General features: G+C 51.0%; 10 protein-coding genes across 10 annotated transcripts; 5 read left to right on the top strand and 5 right to left on the bottom strand.

Moving 5' to 3' along the window:
- Nucleotides 1-29: 29 nt before the first annotated feature.
- On the bottom strand, nt 30-1503 carry BGZ61DRAFT_459249 (2OG-Fe(II) oxygenase). The gene has a single exon (XM_046246879.1). It carries the CDS (start codon nt 1341-1343, stop codon nt 210-212), a length of 1134 nt encoding a protein of 377 aa, XP_046099384.1. The 5' UTR covers nt 1344-1503; the 3' UTR covers nt 30-209.
- Nucleotides 1504-1855: 352 nt separating this feature from the next.
- BGZ61DRAFT_459248 (uncharacterized protein) lies at nt 1856-3443 on the top strand. The gene is made up of 2 exons (XM_046246878.1): nt 1856-2109; nt 2163-3443. Exons 1-2 carry the CDS (start codon nt 1969-1971, stop codon nt 3213-3215), a joined length of 1194 nt encoding a protein of 397 aa, XP_046099383.1. The 5' UTR covers nt 1856-1968; the 3' UTR covers nt 3216-3443.
- Nucleotides 3444-3661: 218 nt separating this feature from the next.
- BGZ61DRAFT_482731 (uncharacterized protein) lies at nt 3662-4174 on the top strand (the record flags this gene model as incomplete). Its single annotated transcript, XM_046249422.1, has 1 exon — nt 3662-4174. The coding sequence occupies one exon, from the start codon at nt 3662-3664 to the stop codon at nt 4172-4174; it is 513 nt and encodes a 170-aa protein (XP_046099382.1).
- Nucleotides 4175-6169: 1995 nt separating this feature from the next.
- BGZ61DRAFT_537027 (ammonium transporter) lies at nt 6170-7739 on the top strand (the record flags this gene model as incomplete). The annotated part of the gene is made up of 3 exons (XM_046254484.1): nt 6170-6178; nt 6250-6780; nt 6837-7739. 3 exons carry the CDS (start codon nt 6170-6172, stop codon nt 7737-7739), a joined length of 1443 nt encoding a protein of 480 aa, XP_046099381.1.
- A 308-nt stretch (nt 7740-8047) lies between these two features.
- Nucleotides 8048-9439, bottom strand: BGZ61DRAFT_428239 (uncharacterized protein; the record flags this gene model as incomplete). Its single annotated transcript, XM_046243740.1, has 2 exons — nt 8048-8693; nt 8799-9439. The coding sequence occupies 2 exons, from the start codon at nt 9437-9439 to the stop codon at nt 8048-8050; spliced, it is 1287 nt and encodes a 428-aa protein (XP_046099380.1).
- Nucleotides 9440-9796: 357 nt separating this feature from the next.
- On the top strand, nt 9797-12281 carry BGZ61DRAFT_508933 (uncharacterized protein; the record flags this gene model as incomplete). Its single annotated transcript, XM_046251981.1, has 9 exons — nt 9797-9900; nt 9949-9972; nt 10028-10140; nt 10192-10619; nt 10700-10995; nt 11053-11487; nt 11550-11785; nt 11837-12047; nt 12105-12281. The coding sequence occupies exons 1-9, from the start codon at nt 9832-9834 to the stop codon at nt 12279-12281; spliced, it is 1989 nt and encodes a 662-aa protein (XP_046099379.1). The 5' UTR covers nt 9797-9831.
- Nucleotides 12282-12759: 478 nt separating this feature from the next.
- On the bottom strand, nt 12760-13750 carry BGZ61DRAFT_459240 (uncharacterized protein). The gene has a single exon (XM_046246877.1). The coding sequence runs from the start codon at nt 13639-13641 to the stop codon at nt 12997-12999; it is 645 nt and encodes a 214-aa protein (XP_046099378.1). The 5' UTR covers nt 13642-13750; the 3' UTR covers nt 12760-12996.
- Nucleotides 13751-16895: 3145 nt separating this feature from the next.
- Nucleotides 16896-17175, top strand: BGZ61DRAFT_362523 (putative ubiquitin-conjugating enzyme E2-16 kDa; the record flags this gene model as incomplete). The annotated part of the gene is made up of 2 exons (XM_046241371.1): nt 16896-17016; nt 17075-17175. Coding segments are annotated over 2 exons (222 nt in total), but the record flags the coding sequence as incomplete, so codon positions are not given.
- A 257-nt stretch (nt 17176-17432) lies between these two features.
- BGZ61DRAFT_362470 (endonuclease exonuclease phosphatase family protein) lies at nt 17433-18797 on the bottom strand (the record flags this gene model as incomplete). Its single annotated transcript, XM_046241366.1, has 2 exons — nt 17433-18536; nt 18585-18797. 2 exons carry the CDS (start codon nt 18795-18797, stop codon nt 17433-17435), a joined length of 1317 nt encoding a protein of 438 aa, XP_046099376.1.
- Nucleotides 18798-21482: 2685 nt separating this feature from the next.
- BGZ61DRAFT_398408 (heterokaryon incompatibility protein-domain-containing protein) lies at nt 21483-23649 on the bottom strand. Its single transcript, XM_046242991.1, has 2 exons — nt 23259-23649; nt 21483-23207 (listed from the first exon to the last, which is right to left on the bottom strand). The coding sequence occupies exons 1-2, from the start codon at nt 23596-23598 to the stop codon at nt 21589-21591; spliced, it is 1959 nt and encodes a 652-aa protein (XP_046099375.1). The 5' UTR covers nt 23599-23649; the 3' UTR covers nt 21483-21588.
- Between the last annotated feature and the right edge of the window lie 339 nt (nt 23650-23988).

The following is a 23988-nucleotide window of genomic DNA, read 5'->3' as shown; positions in this document are numbered from 1 at the left end:
TAAATGGGCCTCGTGCATGGTTTGCATGTCTCCTGTTTACGCCTATCAGGCTCTAGCAGTGATAGGAGATTTCATTAAAATCATGAGCCAATAATTCGCTGATTCTAGCTCTCGTCTAACTAATCCCTCTTGCCATGTCTAAGCCATGCATGCACTGCGTAGATATCGAGTAGACGCATCGCTTCTCGATTATGGAAATATTCTTTCAACTAATGCTTCTCATCCTTGTCTGACTCGGTTGTGTGCATATCCTTTACCCTTCGCTGCACCCACTCCAGACAGCCAACCTCTTCGTACTTCTTGGACTCTCCATCCCCGACGCAGGTATCCAAAACCCCGCAGCTCTCATTCAGGTTGAAGCCAAAGAAGAACGGCATGCTGATCCTCTCTTTTCCGCTCCAGTTTTGTGCACGATGCACAGTGCTCACGTACTTGTCATTTGTGATGCGCTGCATGTAATCTGCTATGTTCACGACAAAGGTTCCGGGGATGGGCGGGGCCCTCAACCATTGGCCATCTTTGCTTAGGACTTGGAGACCTCCGTTGTCGTCCTGCCAGAGTATCGTGAATAACTGGAAATCTGTATGCGAGCCAATGGAGACCAAGTCGTTTGCATTGTCTGCTGGGGATGGCGCAGGGATCGACGGGTAGTAGTTCAGGGCCAGGGCCGCGTCCGGATGCGAGAACTTTTCGTCGAAGAAGTCTTCTGGTAGGGACAACGACAGAGCAAACGAGTGCACGAGAGCCCGCGCCAAGCCGAGACAACACTGCCAGTATCGGACAATAGCATCTTTGAAGTGTGGAATATTGGAGGTGGCCTGCCAGTGGGAGTCTTCGCAGCGCATATGCTTGGCGATATGGGGAGGGATTGAAGTGACGTCGGCTATGGATGGATCATACGTAGGGTCATAGGTCCAAGAGAAGGTCTCGCGGACATCGACAGACTCGGAAGAGTTAATTCGCTGCGAGTTTGGAGGCTTATAGCCGTTCCAGTGGCCAGAGCTGGCCGAATTTGCTCGTTCTTTGGTCTCCAGAGGCTGGCGAAAGAAGTCCAGGCAGGCAGAGCACGCAGATTCGGTGACGCCTGAGGGGATGCCATGGTTTTTGATATAGAAGAAGCCGTTGTTGGTAGCAGCATCGTGGATCTGCCGAGCAACAGACGCACGGTCAGATGCGACACTGCTGAAGATGCCCGAGATGTCGATGACGGGAATCTCGGATGGCGTGGCATCTCGCAGCGGAGTCCTGAGAACCGTCCGATACACAGGCCCGTTGCCGGATGAAAGGCGTAGCTGGGTGGTGGAAGAGGTTTCCAGGACTGGTGCTGTTGTTTGAGTGGCCATTGTAGATGGAGGGATCGTCAATGCGGTTCGCGGACGAATGGAACGTCTACTTTGGAGAGATGACTGGTTCAAGTATTCTGGCCCATTGACGAGACCCCGCAGCGTTAGCGATAAGAGCGGATCCTACTCCGCTACTTGTCTATCTGGTAGCACAACTGATTGATGGTTGATGCCAAGGGCGGCTTGTCTTATCGTTCTCTTCTTGGTTCTGGGCCACTCTCCTCCCCGCACGCTAATAATAGATAGTCTCACTGTGAGACAAACATATCTACCACCCAGTGATTTATACCTGATCCAGCAGCCCGGTTTGAACACCGAGGAGCTTGGTGCATCGGGCATCACAGGCCTTCTCTCATTATTCGCTATTACTCTGCTTCACAGTGGTACAGATGACACGGAGGACATCTCATAGCCACGGCCAGATTAGAGTGGGCCAGTAACACGAAGGCTTCTCGTGACGTCATATGATGATGCCGTCAATGCGCGAAATTCGTGCCAAGGCAAGCAGACGACTAAGATTAATCAAGACTCTACTGAGTACTACTACTCATCTTGCGGTGTGCGATGCCACTACTCTCATGTCATCACACTCGTGCCACCATGATGCCTCGCATATATACCGCGTATGCCATTCCTCCCATGCCCTATCGTCGACAATCCATTCATCACTGTACCATCTGTAACACCCGAGTCTTCTGGCCGCCAGCACCAACAAACACTGCCCAAAATGAACTACTCCAACATGATTGAGGAGAAGAACCTCAAGGTATATTTACGCGCCCTCTTCTCGAGTTGGCAGTCTGCTAAGGCTCGAGGCAGAAAACCTTTATCATAGCCACACTATGCTCTACCCTCGTCGGCACATTCACCTCGTCAATGGGTCTATGGGATCGCGTCAAAGAGAAACGAAAGCAACAAACCCGCGACACGACGCAAGACGACGAGATTAAGAAGCTCAAGGCACAGGTCGATCGTTCCGAAAGGCGAGCGAGAGAAAATGACCGAGCGAGAGATAGGAGCCGAGACGCAGATGAGGTTGGCGCTTCCTTCCGGCAGTCCGGGGCTCTCATCAGTCGGGAATTCGAGGATGGATACGAACGGCTAGGTCGGAAGTTCGCCATTGGAGACGTCGTCACCGAAAACAAACTCCAAGCACAGGTCATCGCCCTCCAGCAAACCGTCATCGACGTACTACAGGACGCCCTTTACCACGGCCGTCAACTGGACCGCGCCGACATGGCCAAGCTTGTCGCTGCTTCAGATGCCGCGCGTGACGGTTCTCTCGGTGCTCTCCGCCAGCAACGACAGCGTCTGCTCATGGCCACAGAGACACAGCTCCCTCCGCAACTGTCACTTGGGCCTCCCACGCGCGCCTCCACTATCGTCGAAACACGTCCACCGCAACTGTTGCTTGGACCTCCCAAGCGAGCCTCTACCGTCGTCTCAACGGATACGCTGTTTTGTCGGTATAGTCTCGATATGCAGTATATCAAAAACAAGCCGCTCGCCGCCAGTTTCGCTCCCGGGGGCAACTGCCAATGTCCCGCCTGTGGGATGCAACTCGATGTCGAGTCCGACGACCGCTGGGCGATTGGGAAGCGTGCCTCGCGGTGGATATCGGTGGAGGGATATGACAGGGAGATTGAGGAAGCTATTGAGTTCGTTGTCGACCAGCGCTTCGTTGTGAAGTGTCACACTCCAGATGGAGAGTATGCGTGTATTCTATGCAGCAGATATCGCGATGGGGATATCATCTGCGCAACTGCGGATGCGTTGGTCAACCATGTGGGCCGAGCCCATAACATTGACGAATTAGAAAGAGAGCCTGACATACTGGCGAGGTCGTTGGAGCCGGAACGGAGTCTTTACTAAGGGTGTGTTTTTCCCCCTCATAATAGAAAAGAGAGGAATGCCATCTAAATATAGTATCAAGGTCTACATCTTACGTAGAAAACAATCCTTGAATAATTTCACAGCGAAGGAATTCAAGATGTGCAATGAACCGGAAGGGCGCGAGGTACTCAGTGCCTATGGTACGTTCGGACAACTATTGAGGGAAAATGACCAGCATCAATCGTACGTGGGATAAACTCTCTTGGCGGATATTAAATAAATTCCGGACTAAGGCCGGATAGACGACATAATCAACCTCAAGTTACCTCCTAACTCCGTAAAGAGTCTCAACTTGGACCCACTGTAGCCGGGTTGCCGAATTCTCTGCATTCGTCTTGGAATTCTATATAACCTTGGAGCAACTCCAGTTGTTGCTGATCTGCCGAACTTACCTCTCAAACTCTCCCTTCTTACAATACTGACTCATGGCTCAATCCACAAACCCCTTCCCCCCCGGCCGCCGGGTGGTAACAGGCCACAATGCAGATGCGGCCGCCGTAATCAAGATCGACGATGTCATTCCGACCAAGCCAACCGATTTTGGCATCGACATTGGGCGTATTTGGGTAAGCACAGAGCATCCTGCAGACGTTCAATCGTCTGAGGATAAAAGCCTCATAGACGCTGGTCTGGCTCCCTCTGGCTCCCAGGTCAATTTCGTGGATTTTCCACCGAACACCAAGGTCATACACCATCGCACGACCACTCTGGACTATGTCTTTGTGCACAAAGGGGCCGTTGTATTGGAACTTGACGATGGCTCCAGGACGAAATTGCAGGCGGGTGATTCTGCTGTCGTGCAAGCTGGTATGCACAGTTGGCAAAACGAAGACACTGAATGGGCTCGAGTATTTTCCGTCATGGTTGCTGCTCAGCCGCCTTCTATCGGTGGGAAGACGCTGGAATTTGAAATTAAGGAAACACCTGAAAATGTGTAAACAGAGATGCGAGGTAAGAGTCTGGTTCTACAACTTACCCGCAAAAGCGCTTTCTTTCTAATACTGTATTAGACTCAATCTTGGCCATGGAACCGATATATGTTGAAAACACATGTTATATACCTACGCTGATGCATCCCGACTTTGGCTCGGCCTACACGATTCCGTCCAAAAGTCGATGGCCCTCTGAACAATCTCCATTGTTTGAAATATGGTAAAATTAAATAGTACCGTTGAAATTCAATCGGTTTCTTCAATCTCGCAGAAAGAAGGAACTATCAACTCAGGCCATACGAGACTGAAAAGACAAACGATACTCAACCAGTTTGATGGATATTAAGAAAGGAGCGCCTCGGTGACTCGGATAGACATTGAAATGTAGTTAAAGTAACTTATAGTATTCGTCATCTCGCGTCACCGTGTTGGGCCCAGGGGCATTGCCGGACATTCTGGCAAGCAGTGATTGGGCTTGCAGCCTGGGATGCAACTACTGGATCTGAGAAGTCAGGTGAGTAGGATCGGCTTTACAAATCTTCGCAGAATCTATATATTTTGAGATTGGAGCCAACATCCGAGCCGTTTGTACCTCATTCAAGTGACTCTATTCTATCCAATTCTGAGGCAGAAGAATGTGCCCTCGTTTCAATAAGCTTATCTAGGTACTATGAGATGGCACATGGGTGCAACGCAAGGGTCAAGAAGTATCGACTTTCCTCAGTCTGCCTAGTTGAAATGAAGACGGGCTTATTAAAGATTACAGTCTTGAATACATTGTCATAACTAAATATTATTCGTGCCTCATCAATGTGGTCATTCATGCAGTGACAATATTCCTCTCCTCTTCCATGTAGTGTTTGATTCATTGGACAAACCCCGTACTCTTTGATCGATGGCTTTTGTTCTACTTGGACGTCATATTGTCGGTGTAGGGTACTTGCACCCACAAGGTCAAACGGTCACTGTGCATCTGAAGGGATGCCGAATTCCAGCAATTGAGACACCGGAAAAGGAAGTCATTATGCCGATCACTGTTCGGCAATCGGGTGGTTGGTTTGACCCTCACAGGAAAGTAGGCATTGTTTTCGTCGAGGACGTGAATTGAGAGCTTCCATAATCAAGTCTTCAAGTGGCACTGGCAGTATTCCATCTCGCCGTGATTATCGTCGCCCCTCTCTTATCTTAGCAATTTTCGGCCATTATTCGGGATTCGTTATCAGGACCTGACTAACCACCCGATAAGCAAGCATGTAATGACGTTACAAATATCGAATCATGGCCTATACCGAATTAGGCACATTGTCCCGATGGCTGATAAGCACATCCAAACTGGGAATTATAACCATTTCGCTGCAATGAGCAGCTAGCCGTCTGGCACGTGGACTGATAATGGCTGGTTAAGCTTAAATTAGCATGGCATCAACTTGGGGGTTCACGCACAAGACGTGGGTTGTGCATTTTGTGCTATCGCGAGCATCTGGATGTCCTCGTAATCTGATCCACCTCGGGGAAGAGGTGCCGTGTGTTTCTCCAATCATTGACGTTGATCTCCAGGTTCGCAAGTTGTAGCGACTATGGGGAACTGGGGAGATTCCCCGGACCACTCTCCGTCCCGCCGTCGTAAACGAGATCTTGGATATTACATGTCAGACAAGATATGCATCTCTGATAAGGGCCACCATCTTACGGCGCAGCCACACATCGAATCTCCCGCTAGGATGGTATATGGCACACTACCGGGTGGGCGGGTGCTTATCGCCATTTAACATGAGTCCAGCGGCAGGCTACTGTATCAACGCTTGATAAGCATCTGGGTTATCTTCATTGGGACCCTGGTAACCCGCTGGGCAGTCGAAACCTAAGACACTGGCTATCTTAAAGCCCCTATCCCCTTCCCCAGACTTGGCTGCACCTCTCTCTCGCAAATTCTTGGCGGAGTGAGACCAACGCCCGTTCTGCGCAGGATATCCCTCTTGGCACTGCCAAGGACTCGCTAACATGTCTGCAGTAAGTGATCGCGCCTTGGCTTTTCTTGGAAGCTATGTCTTGGAATTTTGCTCACGTATTTCTCGCCATAGCCCGTCTACAATGAGTCCCAGCCCAATGGAGGCAATCCGCTCGAGGTGGACGTCAACGCCCAGTACGAAGGCGTCCAATTCAACTACACATACATCGCCTTCTGCGGCTTCATTGTCTACCTGATCATCCCCGGCCTTGGTCTGCTCTACAGCGGCCTCGCCCGTAGAAAGTCCGCCCTCGCCTTGATCTTCCAGTCCATCCTGATTGGCGCCGTCACCACATTCCAATGGATGTTTTGGGGATACTCGCTGGCTTACAGCCGCACTGCCGGGCCCTTCATTGGTGACCTCGCCAACTTTGGCATGAAGGATGTCATGGCGGCGCCTTCGGTCGGCAACCCCAACATTCCCGAGATTGTCTTCTGTCTCTACCAACTCCTCTTCTGTGCTTGCACTGTTCAGATCGTTGTTGGAGGTGCATTTGAGCGTGGACGAATCGTTCCGTCTCTCATTTTCGGCTTCTTCTGGGCCACTCTTGTCTACTGCCCCATTGCTTGCTGGACATGGAACCCGAATGGCTGGCTGTACACTGTAAGTCATCATCCGCGAATGCCCTGTACTCATAAGCCGGTGTTAATCTCTCGCAGCTCCCTTCTCTTGACTTCGCTGGTGGTGGTCCCGTCCACATCGCGTCTGGTTGGGCTGCCCTTGCCTATGCCCTCGCACTGGGAAAGCGCAAGAAGACCGAGGGTGACAAGGCCCACGGAAAGCCGCACAACATTACTCTTGTCTTCTTGGGCACCGTTCTCATCTACTTCGGATGGTTCGGCTTCAACGGCGGTTCTGCGCTGAACGGCAGCATCCGTGCCATGCTGGCCGCTTTCAACACCAATACGGCTGCCTCGACTGGTGCCATCGGCTGGGTGCTCGTCGACTACATCAAGTACAAGGGTCGCTTCCGTGTTGTTGGTGCCTGTGAGGGTGTCATCGCTGGACTTGTGGGTATTACTCCTGCTGCCGGTTACGTTAGCCCTTGGTTGGCCGCTGTCATCGGTTTCCTCACCGCCGTCGTTTGCGCCCTCTGTGACGACGTCAACGAGTGGCTGCACATCGACGAGGGAATGGATGTCTTCAAGCTCCATGGCATCGGAGGTATGACCGGATCTTTCCTTACCGGTATCTTTGCTACGAAGTCCATCTCCGCCCTTGATGGCGCTACCATCGCCTCTGGCGGCATTGATGGTGTCGGTGTCCAAATTGGCAGACAGTTCGCCGAGATTACTGCCATCTCCTCTTACTCGTTTGTGGTTTCCTTGGCCCTGCTTCTTATCCTGAAGTACATCCCGGGTCTTCATCTCCGCGTCTCTGACGAGGTGGAGGAGCGCGGCCTGGACATGGACCAGTTCTTTGAGGAGAACATCGGCGATTGGGAAGTCTCCGAGGAGTTTGAGAAGCGCCGTGCTCAGGCGGAGACTATTGTGGCCGAGACTGTTCCAGGTTCCTCGAGCAACAGCAGCCGCCACGGAGTTGATAGTGGCAAGACTCAATAGTGGCGTTGCGTTGGTGTATTTTTCTTTCTCTAGTTGGTGGAAACACGTGTTGGCCTGCATCAAAGAATGGTGAAGATGAGAAAAGCGACGGTGGTAAGGGCAGATGTAATTTTTTATTCAACAATCTATACCGAAATCAACCACTATAATTCTATGTGCGGATCCGTTTTGCCTTATTTTATCAATGTGTATGCCCAAGCCCCGCGAATACAGCTGGCCTGTAGCTGCAAATAGAGAGCGAAGCAAGAATGGAGTGAGAGGCATGTTATAGAGAATTGGCAAGCCTTCAACTCCTGCCACGAATTGGCCTAAGCCTTCCACATGCCATGCTTCTCCAGAACCTCCATATCGTCTCTGCGTAGCATAACCATGACTTCGACCACTTCATCAGATGCGCCCGCACCAGCAACTACTTTCTTTCTAGGCAGGACCATACCGACACCGTCGGCCTCTGAATAAGGAGGCCGAATGAAATCGGGACTTCCAAGCTCGGAACCAAAGCTCATCTCATACAAATCAAGATCGGCCCAGCTGGTGATGGTAAGATCGCGCGAGCCAAACAGGTCCCAGCCGACAAACATGGTCCTGTAATCCTCCATGCCGTTTGCCATGCTGTAGACTTCGGCAATGTGGCGAGAGTTGACGAGAGTGGAGGATTGAGATTGAGCAATGATGTCACAGAGCTTGGAGAGCTGCTCCGCATTGTCTCCGCCAGATGCCTTCAAGTCTTCGACCGAAAGCTTTGCGAGAGAATAGAGGATGTTATTTGCGATGTACGGAGTTTCAGGAGACGAAAACTCCTCGCCAATGCGTCGTCGACCATTTACCGCCATCGCCAGTCGACTAGTCTCATCTGCAAGACCAGGGTTGCGTTGCAAACGGGCACGAGTAATGGCGGACCAAACAAGCGCAGACACTACCGTGTTTGTAGTAGGTGCCTTCGGCATGCATTTGCTCAGGAGCTGCTTGGTCGCGTTGATGTGCGTCGTTGGAATGGAGAGCACTTTGGAAGTGCAAGACGGGAATTCCGAGGGGAATGCTGGAGGTGCTTTAGAGTACTCTGGGTGCGAGGCAAAGAGGCTGTCAATTGACTGGGAAGAGACGGCACTGAGGTCAGACGAGAGTGCTCCCGAGAGTTGGCTGATTCGACCCAGGCCCAGAATGGAGGACGACGATACAGATCCTGCAATGCTCTGAGCCCAAAGCCTCACGATCTCGGTAAACCCTGCCGCATCAACCGTGTTGTGATGGATGCTAATGCAGAGTCCGACACCGCGGTTGTCGGCGAAGCGGAAGAGACTTGCACCAAAAACAGGCGCTCCTTTGGCAAAGAGATCCTCGTCGATCATGGCAGGTACGGGCCAGACATCTGCAGGGATAGCTGAAGGAGGCATTCCCTGAGCAGACAGGGTCTCGAATGCTTCTTTAATTGAACCCTTGTCGACAATTGTAGGGGCAGGGGCATTTACGTCCCATCGGATCTCAAGACCGGGTGCTTCCCCTGCGGCGGGTGTTGTTGGGAAAACCTGACCAGATAGCCATGGCAATTGCTTGAGAAGGCCGTCCAGACCACGTTGGAAGTTTGGAGAGATTGATGAGATTGGTTCTGTCGTTGAGAATGTCAAGAGTGCGCCGATGTAAGTCCTGGGCATGATCATATCCAGTGGCGTCAACCGCTCAACGTTCATGGTGTCGGACATGGTGGAGTTTATGCTGTTGCTTTGGTATTCAATGAGTGAGATGAGAGCGATGTTTACTCTTCAAGAGTCGTCAAGACTTGGGTTTATATTGTTTGTCCCAATACGGTGAGCATGAAGCTGCCTTCCACGGTGACACATATTGAGGACCCTGCATGAAGATTGGATTCCGAGGGCCCGCGGATCGCACAAACACTACGAAGAATATCCAATAACCGTCCAAAGATCGACCTCATATCCCCACTAATCTGTCTCGGGGAGCCGGAAACCGCGGGCCCGTGGTCCCGTGGGCCCGAGGCGAGTCAATCCTCGCCCCCGAACGTCGTCGTGTCCCCTTTCGACAGCTCCGTCCGTCAACGCCAGACACGCAGAGCTGCTGAATCAGTCTAGACATCATGGCCAGCGTGCATGGAGGAGAGACGATCCGAGCACAGCGGCAGCGGCTTTCTTTACTTCCCCGCGCGGTATGTCCATGACGTCCCCACCACGTATCCCCGCTAACGGCTCTGCAGTGTGAAGGATGCAAAATACGCAAGGTATGATAGACGTGGGATTTTGTTATGACGTATGGCTAATGTCTTCTGACACCAGACTCGATGCGATCGGTCTAATCCTTGTTCGAATTGTAAAGCATCTGGTATCACCTGCCAGCAACCTCCTGTGGAGACAGAAAGCCGTCCGAAAGTCGACCGAGTAGCTCAATTGTAGGATCAGGTCTAGTGGATTCATCCCGGATGAAGCTAATTGTTGAAAAGGGAAGACTATGTCGAGCGACTGGAAGAGCGATTGTCCAAGGTGGAGAACCAGCTCTCCGGTCATGGCATCGAATCTGAGGCTCCCAGAGCCCCGTCGGTGGCCCACACTGGCAGGACGGAAAACGAAACTCCCGTGTCACATCTGCTCAAAGACAGTCCTGGAAGTCTATACGAAGGCAGTTCCTCCTTTACGAACCATTCCGTCGAAGCCATCGAGGTTGCCCAGCGAACAGTTGGATCCAATATTTCCGGAGCAGCATCGAGTGTTGGCGCGTCTCTCAGTGACCTAGATGCTCTGCTTCAGCCGTCTTCGGCCTTGCCGGCTCTGGAAAACCATCAGTTCTCGTTCAATACCGATTCTCGCCCCCTACCAACTCTCGAGCCGTTACCTGTTGCACTTGTTCTCTCTGTTGTGCGGAGGATGAAGGGTATGTATTGATCCCGTTCATCCACTACTCGAGATGTGATGAGAGCAGTCTTTCTTGAACCAGATTACTAACCTTGGCAGCCAACCCACCGATATTCTTCTCCGGGTACACAGTCAATGACACATCTCTCATCGAGAATCTCTGCCAAGCAGTCTTTTTCCCGACAGACCCGGTATCTCTAGGCCAGCTCACCAGCATGAACGGAATACTGTATTGTGTCCTGAAGGAATATCTCGCAACGCAGGACCCGTTGGGTAAACAGTACGATCTCAAAGCATTTCTCGCCAAGTGCGATCGCAACTTCAATCTTGGTATCGAAACGTATGATGTTCTGGCTGTGCCTACTTTCGACAACGTGCTGGCATTGACATTGGGGGTAAGTGGAACGTTTATCCACCAAGAGTTCCTCCCAACCATCTCAATTGTCATTTAGGTAATCAAGGCGCAGAGTGAGTGCAAGCCTCAACTATGCTGCACTCTCATTGCAACAGCAGCCAGCCATTGTCAAATGCTAGGATACCATCGCGAGATGACGTATCGCAGCGACACACGCCGAATCGCTGAGCAAAAGCATCGCATCTTCTGGTCTTTGTACATATTCGACAAGAATATGTTCTTGCTTCTAGGTCGCGCCTCTAATATCCAAGACTCTGAGATTGATGTACAGTACCCATCTCTATCGACAGATCCTGGTCAGCTGCCGTGGGATAGATGGTATCTGATGGCTATCCTGCTAGCCAAAGAACAAGGCCGAATTTACGAAACGCAATACTCGGCTGCAGCGTTGAAAACATCCACTGCAACCCGGGAACATCATATCAACGAACTGAGCGTCGCCCTGCAGCAGTGGCGCACCAACTTGGAGCAGGTAAGTGACAGATCCAGTCCACACATGCTGTCAGATTGAGAAGGGATTAACAGTCCGTTCAGATTGATCCTAGTCGGGTCAAGCACCCCGAAATATTTGCACTGTCTAGGCACCATTGGGACATAATGTACTACTCCACGTTGACATCTCTGTTACGAGCGTCGACGACTTCTGGGGTAGGAGCAGAAATCAGCTCCGCCTGTTTTCAAGCCGCGCGCTCGAGCTTGCAAAGCCATCTTCGTTGCTTTTCCGGCTATCAAATGATCGAGATAGTCTCAGACAAAGATTTTGCCGATTGGTGAGTACACTTTGCTCTTCAAATTGATATGGCATTGACTTATATTTCTAGGGTCCTTCACAATTCTTCCTTCAACCCATTTCTTGTGATTTTCCTCCATGCCATTGCAGCAACCAGCCTGGAAGATGTGCAACTACTAGACGAGGTCGTCGAAACCCTTCGGAAAGTTAGGGGAGCGTCGAGCAGCTCCGAACGGCTCTATCTAATCTGCGCTACCTTTGCGCGGATAGCGGGACGGATGGTGGAGGAACAAAGCTCTTGCGTGGGGCTATACGACCAGCAGACCGACTCGTTGCATCTTTAAGACGCCATGGACCAGATTCCGATTATCTGGCCCGAGTCACTGCAGGACTTTCCGGAGATGGACACGTCGGCTGATCAATTCTCCGACTGGGGCGTTCCCGACATGGCTGGAATTTTAACAAGTTGGGCCGAAGGACAGCCATCTGCCTTTGGTATGTATGGGACAAATATGAGAGGGGGCCAGCCGGAATAGAGTGGCATAATATGTCGGCAAATTTAAAAGGATTTGGCGAGGGAAATAGTCGGACTGCTGGAAGAGGAATAGTTCATTATCATCAGAATCATACATGTCCGGGGTGGTAGGTGCCCATCCCACAAGTAGGCGCTCGTGGGGGCAATCATCAGTGTGGAAATGCCCTGCAGGATTAAAATTTTAGATTCTCAGTCAATCTTTGTTAAAGGATCAAAATATCCTCTCCCACCAGGCTTGGTGCAAGGGACAGGGAAGGGCTGATGGTACAATCTTGGCTCAGCAAAGCTCTGAAATCGAAGTCTTTCGTTTTACTTGCCCAATTGTATGACCGCAGAGTGGGGCGACACAGTGCGCTAGTAGCTACTGGGAGTGTTGAGATGACATTGTGCAAAAGGGATCTCTGGCGAGGGCATATTGCCAACGTTTCACGAAACGAGGGCTACTGATCCAACAGCTCACTCAGCCACGCACAGCGCGCAAGTAATCAGTACATAGTTTCACGATGCTCGAGAGAAGTCTGCCGGGTAAACTTGAAGTGATAGTTTCTCATTGATTTGATTCCCCTTGACGCTCCAGTGCCAACTTCCATCGACGACGCCACAACAGTCCAGACCTATTTCTAAAACACAGTAATCATACCATCTGCTCCAACAGCTCATCTCCATAGCTCCTTACCATGCCACTGCCTCGACATGGTCTTCCTCTCAGTCACTAGCTACTGGACCTTTGCCGCCACACCGACATCTTTTTCCAGGGGGCCTGGGTTTGCAATAGCAGCCCCGATTAAGGAAAACATGTTGTTACAGCGGAGCAACATGCACTGGTATAGGGTCATACCCGTTACCAGAATCTCCTCTTGAGCATCCTGCGAGGTTGCTTTCGGCCCGATGAATTCAATGTTGACATATTTCTTCGCAGCGAACGTGTTCACGGAGAATTTTGCCACGGGCATCTGCTGTTCGTCAAGGCAGATAAAGTCCCAGGTCTTGAGCGCACAGTTGGCGGTCCACCTCATTGCTTCTTGGGTTCCGTCGTCGGAGAAGGCCAATGAAAGGTAGGTGTACTCAGTTGCGAGACGCTTGAGGGCTTTCAGTTGGCCTTTCCGGCCGTGGATTTCGTAGTTGGCGTTGATGGAAACGGCATGAATCGTGCCAGTCCCGATAATGCGTTCATCGGGGGCAGATCGGAATATAATGTGTGGGGACGACAGGGCCTTGAAGTCGATGATATAGGCAGGTTCAGAAGATCTACCCTGCTCGGTGACGAGACTTCGAGACTTCTTCCATGAGAAGTCGATGTTGAAAACGGGATTGGATTGTGCGTCGTCTTGCGATCGGGGTGGCTGAGATACTGACTCCATGGTGAATGTATGTGAATGTATGTAATTGTATTGTAGATGTGCGGTTGATGTTTGTATTTTCTGGCGATTATCTTGCTCGGGTCTGGATACAAAATGCCAGGTTTTCCTGCGTCTTTATAGACGACAATTGATGGTTCGATGACCATATGCCGTACGGCAAGGCGCAGCCGATCTGCTTCACTCCCCTGTCTCAAACTGATTTACACTAGCCTTTTCGGGTCCCATGTGCCGCTTGGTGATGGATGACCTGGACAAGCCCCACAATGAGCCCAGTGGCTGCATGATGGCATCTTTGAGGCAGTGCATTGGGCGTCGCTCCAGGAGGATTCCCACCTTGCTGTCTGACGAGAGACGTGCCGCTGTTGGCTGGTTGGAGCGGGCGTCGCAGCCAAGGATGACGCCGAGGAATCCTGTACGCAAAGCAGGGCGTTCCTCATCGACGTCAGGTGGAGATCCATTGCGGCCGGGATAGTAAGGATCGTCGGACGGATGTGATCGGTACCGGCACGAGCGATACGCTTTCGACTGGAGTACTGGAATTGGATGCTTTATACCAAGAGCGGCAACACCTCTACCAAGGCCAGTCCGTATATACAGTATATCATTCTTGAGGTGAGATCAACAGGCCATCCAGATCCATCCCAGTCGTGCCCACCCCTAGATATTTGCTCTCTCTAGGCACCCCTGGGACATGGTGTAATACTCGGCCTTGGCATTCGGGATTTGCTGTTGACCCTGTCGTAGATTGACGTGCTAAGTTTCCACCTACTAAATTCGGTGCGGGGGATAAAATGACCCAGACCGGGATAACTGAGAGCAGCGAGGAGAAGTAGAGCTGCTGAATGAAGGTGGGACACTGCAGGACAGACCACATGGCATACCAGATCCAATGAAATTATACAACCCTTTCTTCATTTATTTTCTTTGCCACAGAAGGTGTTTTATTGTGATAGACTTGAGCGTTTCCCACCTGGAACACGGAGTTGCCTCGTGCAGCGCATGTGTCTTATCCTGGACATGAGGTCTAGGGTAGGCGCGGAGCGTGTCCGCAGAAATAACTGAGGGTGTGCATGCGGCATTCCTGTGAATAGTAAGCTATACCAAATTACTGCTAGCTGGATGTCGTTTTGCTGCAATTTTAGAGCTGCAAAGGGAGTTGAGTATCATCACAGCGGTGATGTTCCGCCAGGTCAAGAATAGCACATTGAGGTACGGCGCAAGGATTGGAACGGTGATGCGTTACTTAACCCGCTCGTACATAATTATCCTGCTGACGCTGCTGTTATCAAGAGAGGGTGGATCCTGGACATGCAACCCTTTACGCATGCATGTACTACTAATATAGTTGCCAATAGAGAGAGGGCTCTTCAGCTGAATTTCAACCTACGAGAAGTTCTTAGTAGAGGCTTTATGCGAATATGACCGGAATCAACCTTTTCAATCTTGTGGGCTGTGCATCATTGCCCATTTAAATTCGGTGGCTACGGAAGTGCTATAAATCTAGTGCAGAACCACACCATCGAGGCAAATATGTGGACCCCCTTCCCCCTCACTGCAATTTTAGCGCTTCAAAGGGAGTTGGGGTGCGTTGTCAGCAGATCCATTTCGACTCTCTTACACGGCAATTTTAGTAGTGTACGGGTAGGTTACTGGAAGTGCTTATGCTAATCTAGGGACGTTGATTCGCTGAGCAAACTAACTGATCCCTCCTCGGAGCTCACAGGTTCCATATGTTTATCCCCTTTATTCTTTCAATCGCTTTAGTTACAATTTCTTGGAATAATAACACTGCCAGGTCATGCCGCTTATTTTAGTCGCTTCACAGAGGAGGATTGGGACTGGCTCCTATTTCTATATCATATGACTCCGATGATTTCAGGCTGAGTTGAGTCGTAAGTGCACCCGGCGTTCCTGTAAATAGTAAGCCTGGACCGGACTACTGCCTATGTCATATTCGCGTGCCTTTATTCTGCCCGTTACCCGGCATGAACGCCTAATGGTGGACCCTCTTATGACTTTCTCAGCCATATCGTCGATGCCCCCGAGTGCATTTCAGCCATTCTCAGCCAGGTGTGCAACATCCGGGTTGTCCTCCAGGCATTACAAGGCTTTCTTGACAAATTCATCTTGTGTCATCACGGCAAACGACCGTTATCCAGATAGAAAATATCGGCATTATTCTCACCCAGACGGTCTGGGTCTTTTCTGAGCTCGAGACGAATTTGCAACCCCTCACTACCTAAAGCTGGCTGCCGGGTTGGCGTCGGCTGAGTTGGATGAGACGCCAGCCTGCATCTCAACGACTCGTCAATCAACTACAAGAGTATGAGCCATCTCTGTCGCTGTTGCTTCGGGTAAATCAGTGGTAAGTAATAGTTATTATTTGTGATGATTTTCTAATCCAAGTTGTGTACCTAGTGACACATATGCCGAAGCAACGCAAAATGCGGCTCAGGAACCCATATTAAAGCAGCAAGTAGACGATGACGCGGATTGTCGGCACGGCTAGAAAACCTGTGACTTGCAACTGAAGATGATGAAAGTGATGCCTCGGGAGTGGATTCCACCATCACAAGGGGCGTTATGTCGACGGGTGCACCGACACTTCCGCCAACGAGCCAAGTCGATAAATCAGTACAGAATACAGATTCATCGGTTCAAAAGTTTTTGGAATTCGCTTTGGCTGGTACCCGAGTTTATGGCAAGGGCCAAGGCCGAGAGGCTGACACCACTAGTATAATCTCGACAAGCATATCTCGTACATTGTCCGGTCTCTCCGCTCAAACCCTCTCCCGACTATCGGCGTCCGGCGTTATCGACCCAAACTCGAACGATGCTGAACCAGAGAGATTTCCGTCACTTACCACTCTTTCAACTTTGGGTTTAGTTGCGAAACACGACAAAGCTCTCCCATACTTCCTGGGCACATTTGGACGACGACTGGCGGAACAAATACGGATTGGACATAAGGTATAACCCTGCACAACCTAAAGAGACAGCTGAGAGACATGACACAGGACGGTGCATCCTCGTTCATTTCGATGGGAACTATTAGAGAAGACATGGTATTTCTCTTCCGACTTCTGACTTGCGCGTCCTGACATTGTATAGCTCAATTGGCGAGGCAGCATTTTGGGACCTGTGAGCAGCGACTTTCCTACAATACGGCTCCGTGCTAACAAGTACGCCCCGTTGAATACCCTTACGCAAACAGTATATTCTTTCTGAGTATACAAATTCCTCAAGATTGCTAATTCCGGCCTCTTCATGCAAAGTTTACGACGCGCGTGTATCACCCTAACATAGACCACACCGGCGCCATCTCGCTCGATATTTTGGGTACTGAAGGGAGTTCGATATTGAATTTTGAACATGGTTCGAATGCCCCTTGTTAACTTATGAGTTGAAGCTGTTGCTAAGGCTGAGTTGGCAGTACTACTCTCGATATGCTCATTCCTCGATGACCCAAGTCCAGATAAACTTCTTGTTCTAGAGATAGCCTATAACTTCAAGACTGATAGAGCTCGGTTATAGCAACCGTTCGAGAATAGTCAAGGAATCATGCCATTTAGTGCTATAGGCCTCCGAAACACTGATGCCCAATGCTAAAACAAAGACTGTACCATGGCTAGTTTGGGATACGACGCTGTGGTTGGAGAAAGTAAGACAGTTTAAATTACTAGGTGGATATTAAATAGACATCTGAATTCCGCTTTCCCTATCCCAACTTTGCTGTTTCATCGTCATAGCTCTTAATATGTCGTTAATAGTCGAGAGTGACCGTGCATGACTCATTTCGGCGCAAAGATCAAAGCCAGCTGGTCAATCTCGTCGCCATCCTGGCCGAGGAAGCCAGCAATCTGCCAGCCAGTGGGCGCAGTGATAGTGACACAATCGCTGGTGGCAGTTCCAGCAGTCACAGTGTTTCCGGCGCTGGTCGTGGCCAAAATGTAGAAGACGCGAGTCTGCGAGCTCTTCTGTCCCTGGCACAGCTTGGCGCTGGTCCAGTACTCACTAGCACCCAGGGTCAAGCTCGAGGCGGTACCACCAGTGCCACCGTGGCTCAGGACGGTTCCATCCTTGAGAGTAATGCTCACGGAGTCCAGGCGCGAGCCGCCAGCAAAGGTCAGCTTCGTGGGCTTGGAAATGGTGGAGTAGGCAGAGAGCTTGGTCAGATCAGTGAACCAGTCGCCGTGGGGTCCGCCGATGTAGGCAGACTGGCGCAGCTTGGAGGACAGCGACCAGGTGAAGTTGACGCCGATGGGGTTGTGGTCGGAGAGAATGTTGCCATCAGGCTGCAAGAACTTGTTGCTCTCGTAGTTGAACGAGTCAGCGGTCAGGCTAATGATGGAGTTGCCGCGGTAGAAGAGCTTGTCGACAGTCTCGCAGTTGTTGGTGGTGCTGGGGTTGGAGCAGATGGTCTCCACGGTTGGCTCGACGCCAGAGCGGACCAGCTGGACCCATGCGTCCGTCAAGCCGTTCTGGGTCCTGAAGGTGGCGATGTTGTCCGCCGTGCGCGTGTAGCGGCTGTTGGTGTCGCCAAAGACGAGCACGGCGTTGCCCACGCTCCAGGTGTCGATGTAGTTGGCGACCTGCTTCACGTTGCTGGTTCGGGCAGCCTCGTCGCCGTCTTCAGTGCCGGCGTCGGTGTGCAGATTGTACGAGTCAATGTAGACGCCGTCGGCAATCTGGATGCGCATGAAGGTGAAGCCCTTGGGAGTCAGGCAATCGGCACCAGAGGCGTTGGAGCAGTCGTCCCACTTGACGCGGGAGAAGTTGATCCAGTCAAAGTTGGCCAGAGTGTTGAGACCAGAGCCAATGACGGCGCCGCCAGATGTAGCAGTGCGGTAGGCATGCGTATCCGTCTTGTAGATTGAGGCATGGTAGTTGAAGTCCTGTTACGCATGAGTATGTTGTTCAAGTGGATGTTGCAGCATATTTACCTCTTGCACATTGATGATATCATAGCCGTACTTGGCAAAGTAGGTGCCGATGAGCAGCGAGTTGGTCGTCTTGTCACCGGGGACATCATTGCCGTTCAGGATTGGCGGGAGACCTGCGACATTCATGCTCAGGACGGTCAAGTCGCCGCTGGTGGCAGCTGTGGCGCCTGCCACGAGGACGGCGGAGCAGATGGCGGTGCGCCAGTTGACCATGATGATATCTGAGGGACTGGTTCTTTACTTTGGCGATGAGAGAGCGTCCTTGAACATTTCCTGGAGGTTTATCCCCATCTATAAGCACTCCGCTGGCTGGCCATAGTGGTGGCATCAGGTGTCATAGCTGCTACGGTATACTATTAGCGAGATATATCCCGCGGCGGATCGGCTTCCTATTGCGGAGTGCCGCTCCGGGGTAACGGTGAGAGTTCCCCATGTCCCGAGGCCGTATTGGCGCGATGTCACGGCGCCGTCATTTTGTTCGGCACAGACTACTCGATTGGTTTACCGAGATTGGCGTCGGTCGATCTGGGAGTTTGCAATGCCAGGACAGGAAACACACACGTGGAGGACTAGGCCTGTCGAAAGCCGGATTGAATGCTGTATATGCTCCGTAGTTATCTTCTGCAAGAGTTAGCACGTGGGAATTGGTTGGAAGAACGGGATATGATATCGTATTTGCTCTTTTGGGTTCAGCACAGCCTATTTCCATTGGTGGAAACCCTGACAAGCGCTCCGAACGGGCGACTTCTAGCCTCGGCTTCATAACCAAGCGCAGAGGGGAACGCGCGGATCCCATCACGAGTTCACAAAAGAGACCATTACGGAAGGTTATATTACGACAAATATTATCCGATAGGGAGATGGTGTGGTTGCCAGCCTATACACCCGGCCTATTTGGTACAGAATTTAATTCCGATTTCCCCTGCATGCCCGTTCCCTCAATACCCCCACACCACATCAGCCCAACAACCCTTGTCCTATTTGTCGCACGGATATGTGACCTCATAAGGCTCCTATTCAAGCTTCTACCATAAGGTACTTTTAAGGTGGCCCTCTTCCGTTCACGGGCGAAATCCGACCCATAATAGATATGGTTTTTGCATACGAAAGGTAATATCCGCCTCGGCCCTTTTTTGTAGCGGAACATTTAGGCGAACAAAGTCCATGAACTCAATCACTTCCTCTTTTCCATAAACTTCGCGTTGAATTGCTCTTCCTGATCGGGCCAGGGGTGTGTGGTTTGCGCCAAGCGCTACCATTTTTGAAGTTGCCCCTACGGGCCCAATAGACAGACCATGTGTATGAAGCCTGCGCAGCATACTTTTCGCCAGTGCAGGCGCCTCACTACAGAGAACCGACTAGCACCGTGCTAGAAAAGACGGTAAAAATGATGTATGTGCTCTCCGTGATGGCCTCCTCTACGGCACTTGGCTTCGGACCCGAACTTGGCGAGCATCGCCGTAGTATCATGACAGCACCCTAAGATGCCAGTGGCGAACGTAATGTGTTAAACTTCATCGGCATGGATCTTTCAACCCTGATAATCCGGCAGGGCGGAGTTGGCGGTGTTGGCAATCATGTAGATGTCACGACTGATTGTGAGAATCTCCAGGACGGTCGTAGGTACTTAATCGCGGGGTCTTCATCAACTGGGTTTTGCTGGCAAGCTTGCCTGTCTTTGGATACACCTCATGAGGAGCTGACAGCGGGCTTATCTGAGTTATGTGCATCGTGGTGCCTGCCCAGTTCTAGCAGGTTTCTGCTCATTTCATACCTGGCCTGAGCTGCCGCTGGTGGTGACTAATCTAACTTCTGTCTGCTCCCTCAAGGTGATCAGGTTGCCGGCACAAGGCCAAAAAACACAGTTTTATTCACAGTTCAAGCATGTCCTACCCAATGTTTCTGAGATGATTGAATATCAAGCTTTTCAGCTTGAAAATGTTAAACCTGGGGGTATATAAGCTGCCGTTAGCCCAAGAAGCCGAGCCATGATTCTTTCCCTCCATTATATCACCTTTCCTACCAAGAAGTAACGATACCTTCTTCATTGACGAGACCCATGGTCGGTTCAGCTGACCTAGCGAGCCCTGCAGCCATCGAATACGCGTCCGGGGACAAAATCACAAGCAATCAACTTTATCTTCTCAGTCTCAACGCAAACACCCACTCACCAGTAGAACGAGGGCAATACTTTAAGAGCCCGGCCGAAGCCGAGGTCGTGGGCTGTAATAGAGACAGCCAGGCAACCTACAGCGCTGGGTTGATCCAGGTCAGGTTGCGAAGCCAGGCCAATTGGGCCTCGGCTTCAGCCGGGTTCTTGAAGTATTGTACTCGTTCTACTGGTGAGTGGGTGTTCATGTTGAGACCAAGGGATATAGTTGAATGCTTGGGATTTTATCTTCGGTTGTATATTCGATTGCTGCAGGGCTCGCTGGGCCAGCTGAGGCCGGAAATACATCGTCTTCACCCTCGCAATTTTTTTGTCTTCGCACTCGAGGAATAAGGTCACTCACGTCTTTGGTGGTCTCTATGTTCCACTCCGCATTGATTGACTCATATGGGAATATTGTATCACTTGCTGCTCATCGTGACGTCACTTCACTTGACAGGGTATCGACTATGGCTTTCTCTCACTAACCATATTTCTATACCTGCCCTACATTAGCATTAGGCTTATTCTTACAACATATTGCAATCCTCTTTTATCTTATCCACAGCAGTGTGCTAAATTAGAATTAAACGGATAATATTTTATTGACGGTCAAATTAGGATCCGTGAAGCTCAGTCGGGGGTAGTGACTGGATTTGATAAAGCACCGAAGTGCATGTTGTGTGTCGACATGTTTCCAGCACGCTGAGGAAAGGAGAGCACTAGTTATGCGGACAACTCCGATGTACTTTCTTAATAACCAACCAATATAACATAAAACTCTCAGAAGGCAGTATCTCTGAGACAGCTTACGTCAAAATGGCAACTATTGATGCTTTACACTATCTCCTGTGCTTATACCAGCTTAATAACATACCCAGAAATCGAGTCGTATTCTTCGCATGGTAGCCCAGGATTCGCTTCTGCCGACTTGAGAGCGTCGTACGTTGGGTCAAAAGCTTTGGTATCCTCGCGAACCGACGCAGCCACAAAAGCATGACCGCATCTCGTATACGTTCCCGGCTCCCCACTCACGGCCTGAACAAGGATGCCCCTAATCTCGGATGCGAGATTCCACTTGTCTTCGAGTGAGAGTGGTGTTTGCAGGTCGAACATCGGTACGAAGAAGAGCCGGTCGGCGCCGATTACATCTGCCGAGTCGACCCAGACATTCTTCGCATGATCCATCCCTTTGCCTTCCAGGTGAAAATCTTGCTCGCTTCCTTGTACTGTGACAGGATTGAGGCTGCAGCGCATGCGCAGGTACCCAACAATCTTTTCGCCGCGGGGCTCGTAAACTTCCCGACGCGTGCTGACTTCTGTGACGGAAGCAAGAGGGGTGATGTCGTATCCTTCATATGCGTCGACTTGTTGCGTGTCAACTGAGCCGTTGATGGACACCCAGGACCACGAAGGTGCAAGCTCATTCCGAGGGCTTTTGCCCTGCTGTAACGTGTTGACAAACCACGAGAGTTGTATTTCCATCCTGGGTCGCCACAGGCCCGCACAGTATTCGAGCCCTAGTTCGTTCTGTAGGTGTTCGGCGACACCGGAAATCGCGATCAGCTTGTCACCAATCTGGGTCAGGCCACAAGCCGAATAAGCGTTGACGATTCTTGCCCATTGACTTATGGCCTGGTCGGCCGAGTCGGGCGGTGTCAAGAAGTGGGAGCCTTGCTTGCATCCAACCCTCATTTGTGTCCTCGCGGAGGAAGGCCAAACGCTTGTTCCGCGGGGCAGCGATTCGCATGCTGTGAGTTCTGCACAATCCCAGATGACTTGATCAGATGTGAAATGAATGATTCGCGTCGAGAGTAGACGCTCTTGGGTCACCCAGGCACGCCGGTTGAGCTGTGCATCATCAATCTGCTGCGTGAAATAGTCCTCATCAATGAGGCGGAACCGGCCCTTCAAGGCCCCGTTATCGATATCCAGTATATCTGAGGTTAGCACAGCTGGATCTCTGTCAGTAAATAGCCCCCCAAAGCTATTTGCTGACCGAGTGGCCGCGATGTTGCAAAGCGCATGCTTGTAGACCTTGAGCATCGTTACTGCTTCACGTTGCCAATCCTCATCCGAGTCTTGGATGATGCACAAGGAGTCGATCCAAATATAGTTGATGTCAAGACACCTTGCAACTTCAATTGCGTCTTGGAATGTTTGCGGAAGTTGGTGGAAGGGAATGTCGTCCTTGAACTGAGAAAGTGTCTGCTTCTCCAGCTTCAGTATTTTGGCCCCTCCCCAGCAATGACTCAGGCTCGCGTATGGTCCGGAAAGTCCGCCTTGGATAGACTCGACAAGTTTCACGCTGTGTTGTTGGACGTGGATGAGTCGAGTAGGGTACCATGGCTGTGTACTGGACATAGCTGAAGTACATGTTGAGTGCTTTGCGCGGCATTCGTTCAGACAGCCTTTGAAGAATCCCAGAGCTGCCATGGAACCGGTGTTGGTGCTCGTAACCTTGTTTTCTTGTACTTTGTAGTTCAGCAGCAGTCTAGATTGGTAGAAAACAGAAAACTTCATACCTGCATCTGACACGTTCTCGAAATGCATGACCTGCACCCCAAGCTTCTTCCCCTCCGAGACTGCCCCATTCCACAAATAGGTGCCGCCGTTCTGCTTATCAGTCTGCGCAGCCAGGATGTATGAGATCTGCAAGGGTGCAGTTGCTGGCATTTCACGGGTGCGGTGTTTGATCAACTGCCGAAGGATCCCGCGACAGCCATAGCAGCGAGCCGCTTTCCCTTCCAGTCTAGAGAGAGTGATGTCGTATTCGAACTGCCCCTCCCAGCGATCCAGCTGCCACTGTTTCTGGACTAGTGTCACGGGTTGGTTGAACACGGCTTTGCACTCTGGACACAACATGTTGATCAACGATTTCAGATCTGGGAGCAGCGAACAAAATGGAAGAACAGGACATTTCAATGACTTTATCAACTTGTAAATTTGATTGAGTCTTACGTCAGCAAGCCACAGATATTCTCGCCAAGTGGTGCAAATCAAAATGAATGGCGCTGGATGTGCCACGTGCTACTCCGTAAGCTGGCGTTGGGTCCGGTGCGGCTGAGGGCAGCCATGGGCTTCGAGGGTCTTAGGCGCTGAATGATGACGTAGGCCACTGGAATAAGGGCGCGTAGCGCGTAAATAAGTCATACGCTTTATAAATAACTATCTCATCGCATCAGTGCAAATGAGCCCGGGTCACCACTGATGTCGGGACCACGAAAATAAATTAAAATGAGACTGTTCAAGTGA

This window comes from Ilyonectria robusta (genome assembly GCF_021365365.1).
Source record: "Ilyonectria robusta strain PMI_751 chromosome Unknown BGZ61scaffold_22, whole genome shotgun sequence".
In the NCBI taxonomy this organism is placed as follows: domain Eukaryota; kingdom Fungi; phylum Ascomycota; class Sordariomycetes; order Hypocreales; family Nectriaceae; genus Ilyonectria; species Ilyonectria robusta.
This window is presented reverse-complemented; position numbering and strand designations above follow the sequence as displayed.

Coding starts and splice junctions, on each gene's coding strand:
- BGZ61DRAFT_459249 (XM_046246879.1), bottom strand. CDS start 1,343: ATGGCCACTCAAACAACAGCACCAGTCCTGGAAACCTCTTCCACCACC.
- BGZ61DRAFT_459248 (XM_046246878.1), top strand. CDS start 1,969: ATGCCATTCCTCCCATGCCCTATCGTCGACAATCCATTCATCACTGTA. Junction 2,110..2,162: donor TTGAGGAGAAGAACCTCAAG/GTATATTTACGC, acceptor GGCTCGAGGCAG/AAAACCTTTATCATAGCCAC.
- BGZ61DRAFT_459240 (XM_046246877.1), bottom strand. CDS start 13,641: ATGGAGTCAGTATCTCAGCCACCCCGATCGCAAGACGACGCACAATCC.
- BGZ61DRAFT_398408 (XM_046242991.1), bottom strand. CDS start 23,598: ATGTTGTGTCCAGAGTGCAAAGCCGTGTTCAACCAACCCGTGACACTA. Junction 23,208..23,258: donor CGAGAACGTGTCAGATGCAG/GTATGAAGTTTT, acceptor TGAACTACAAAG/TACAAGAAAACAAGGTTACG.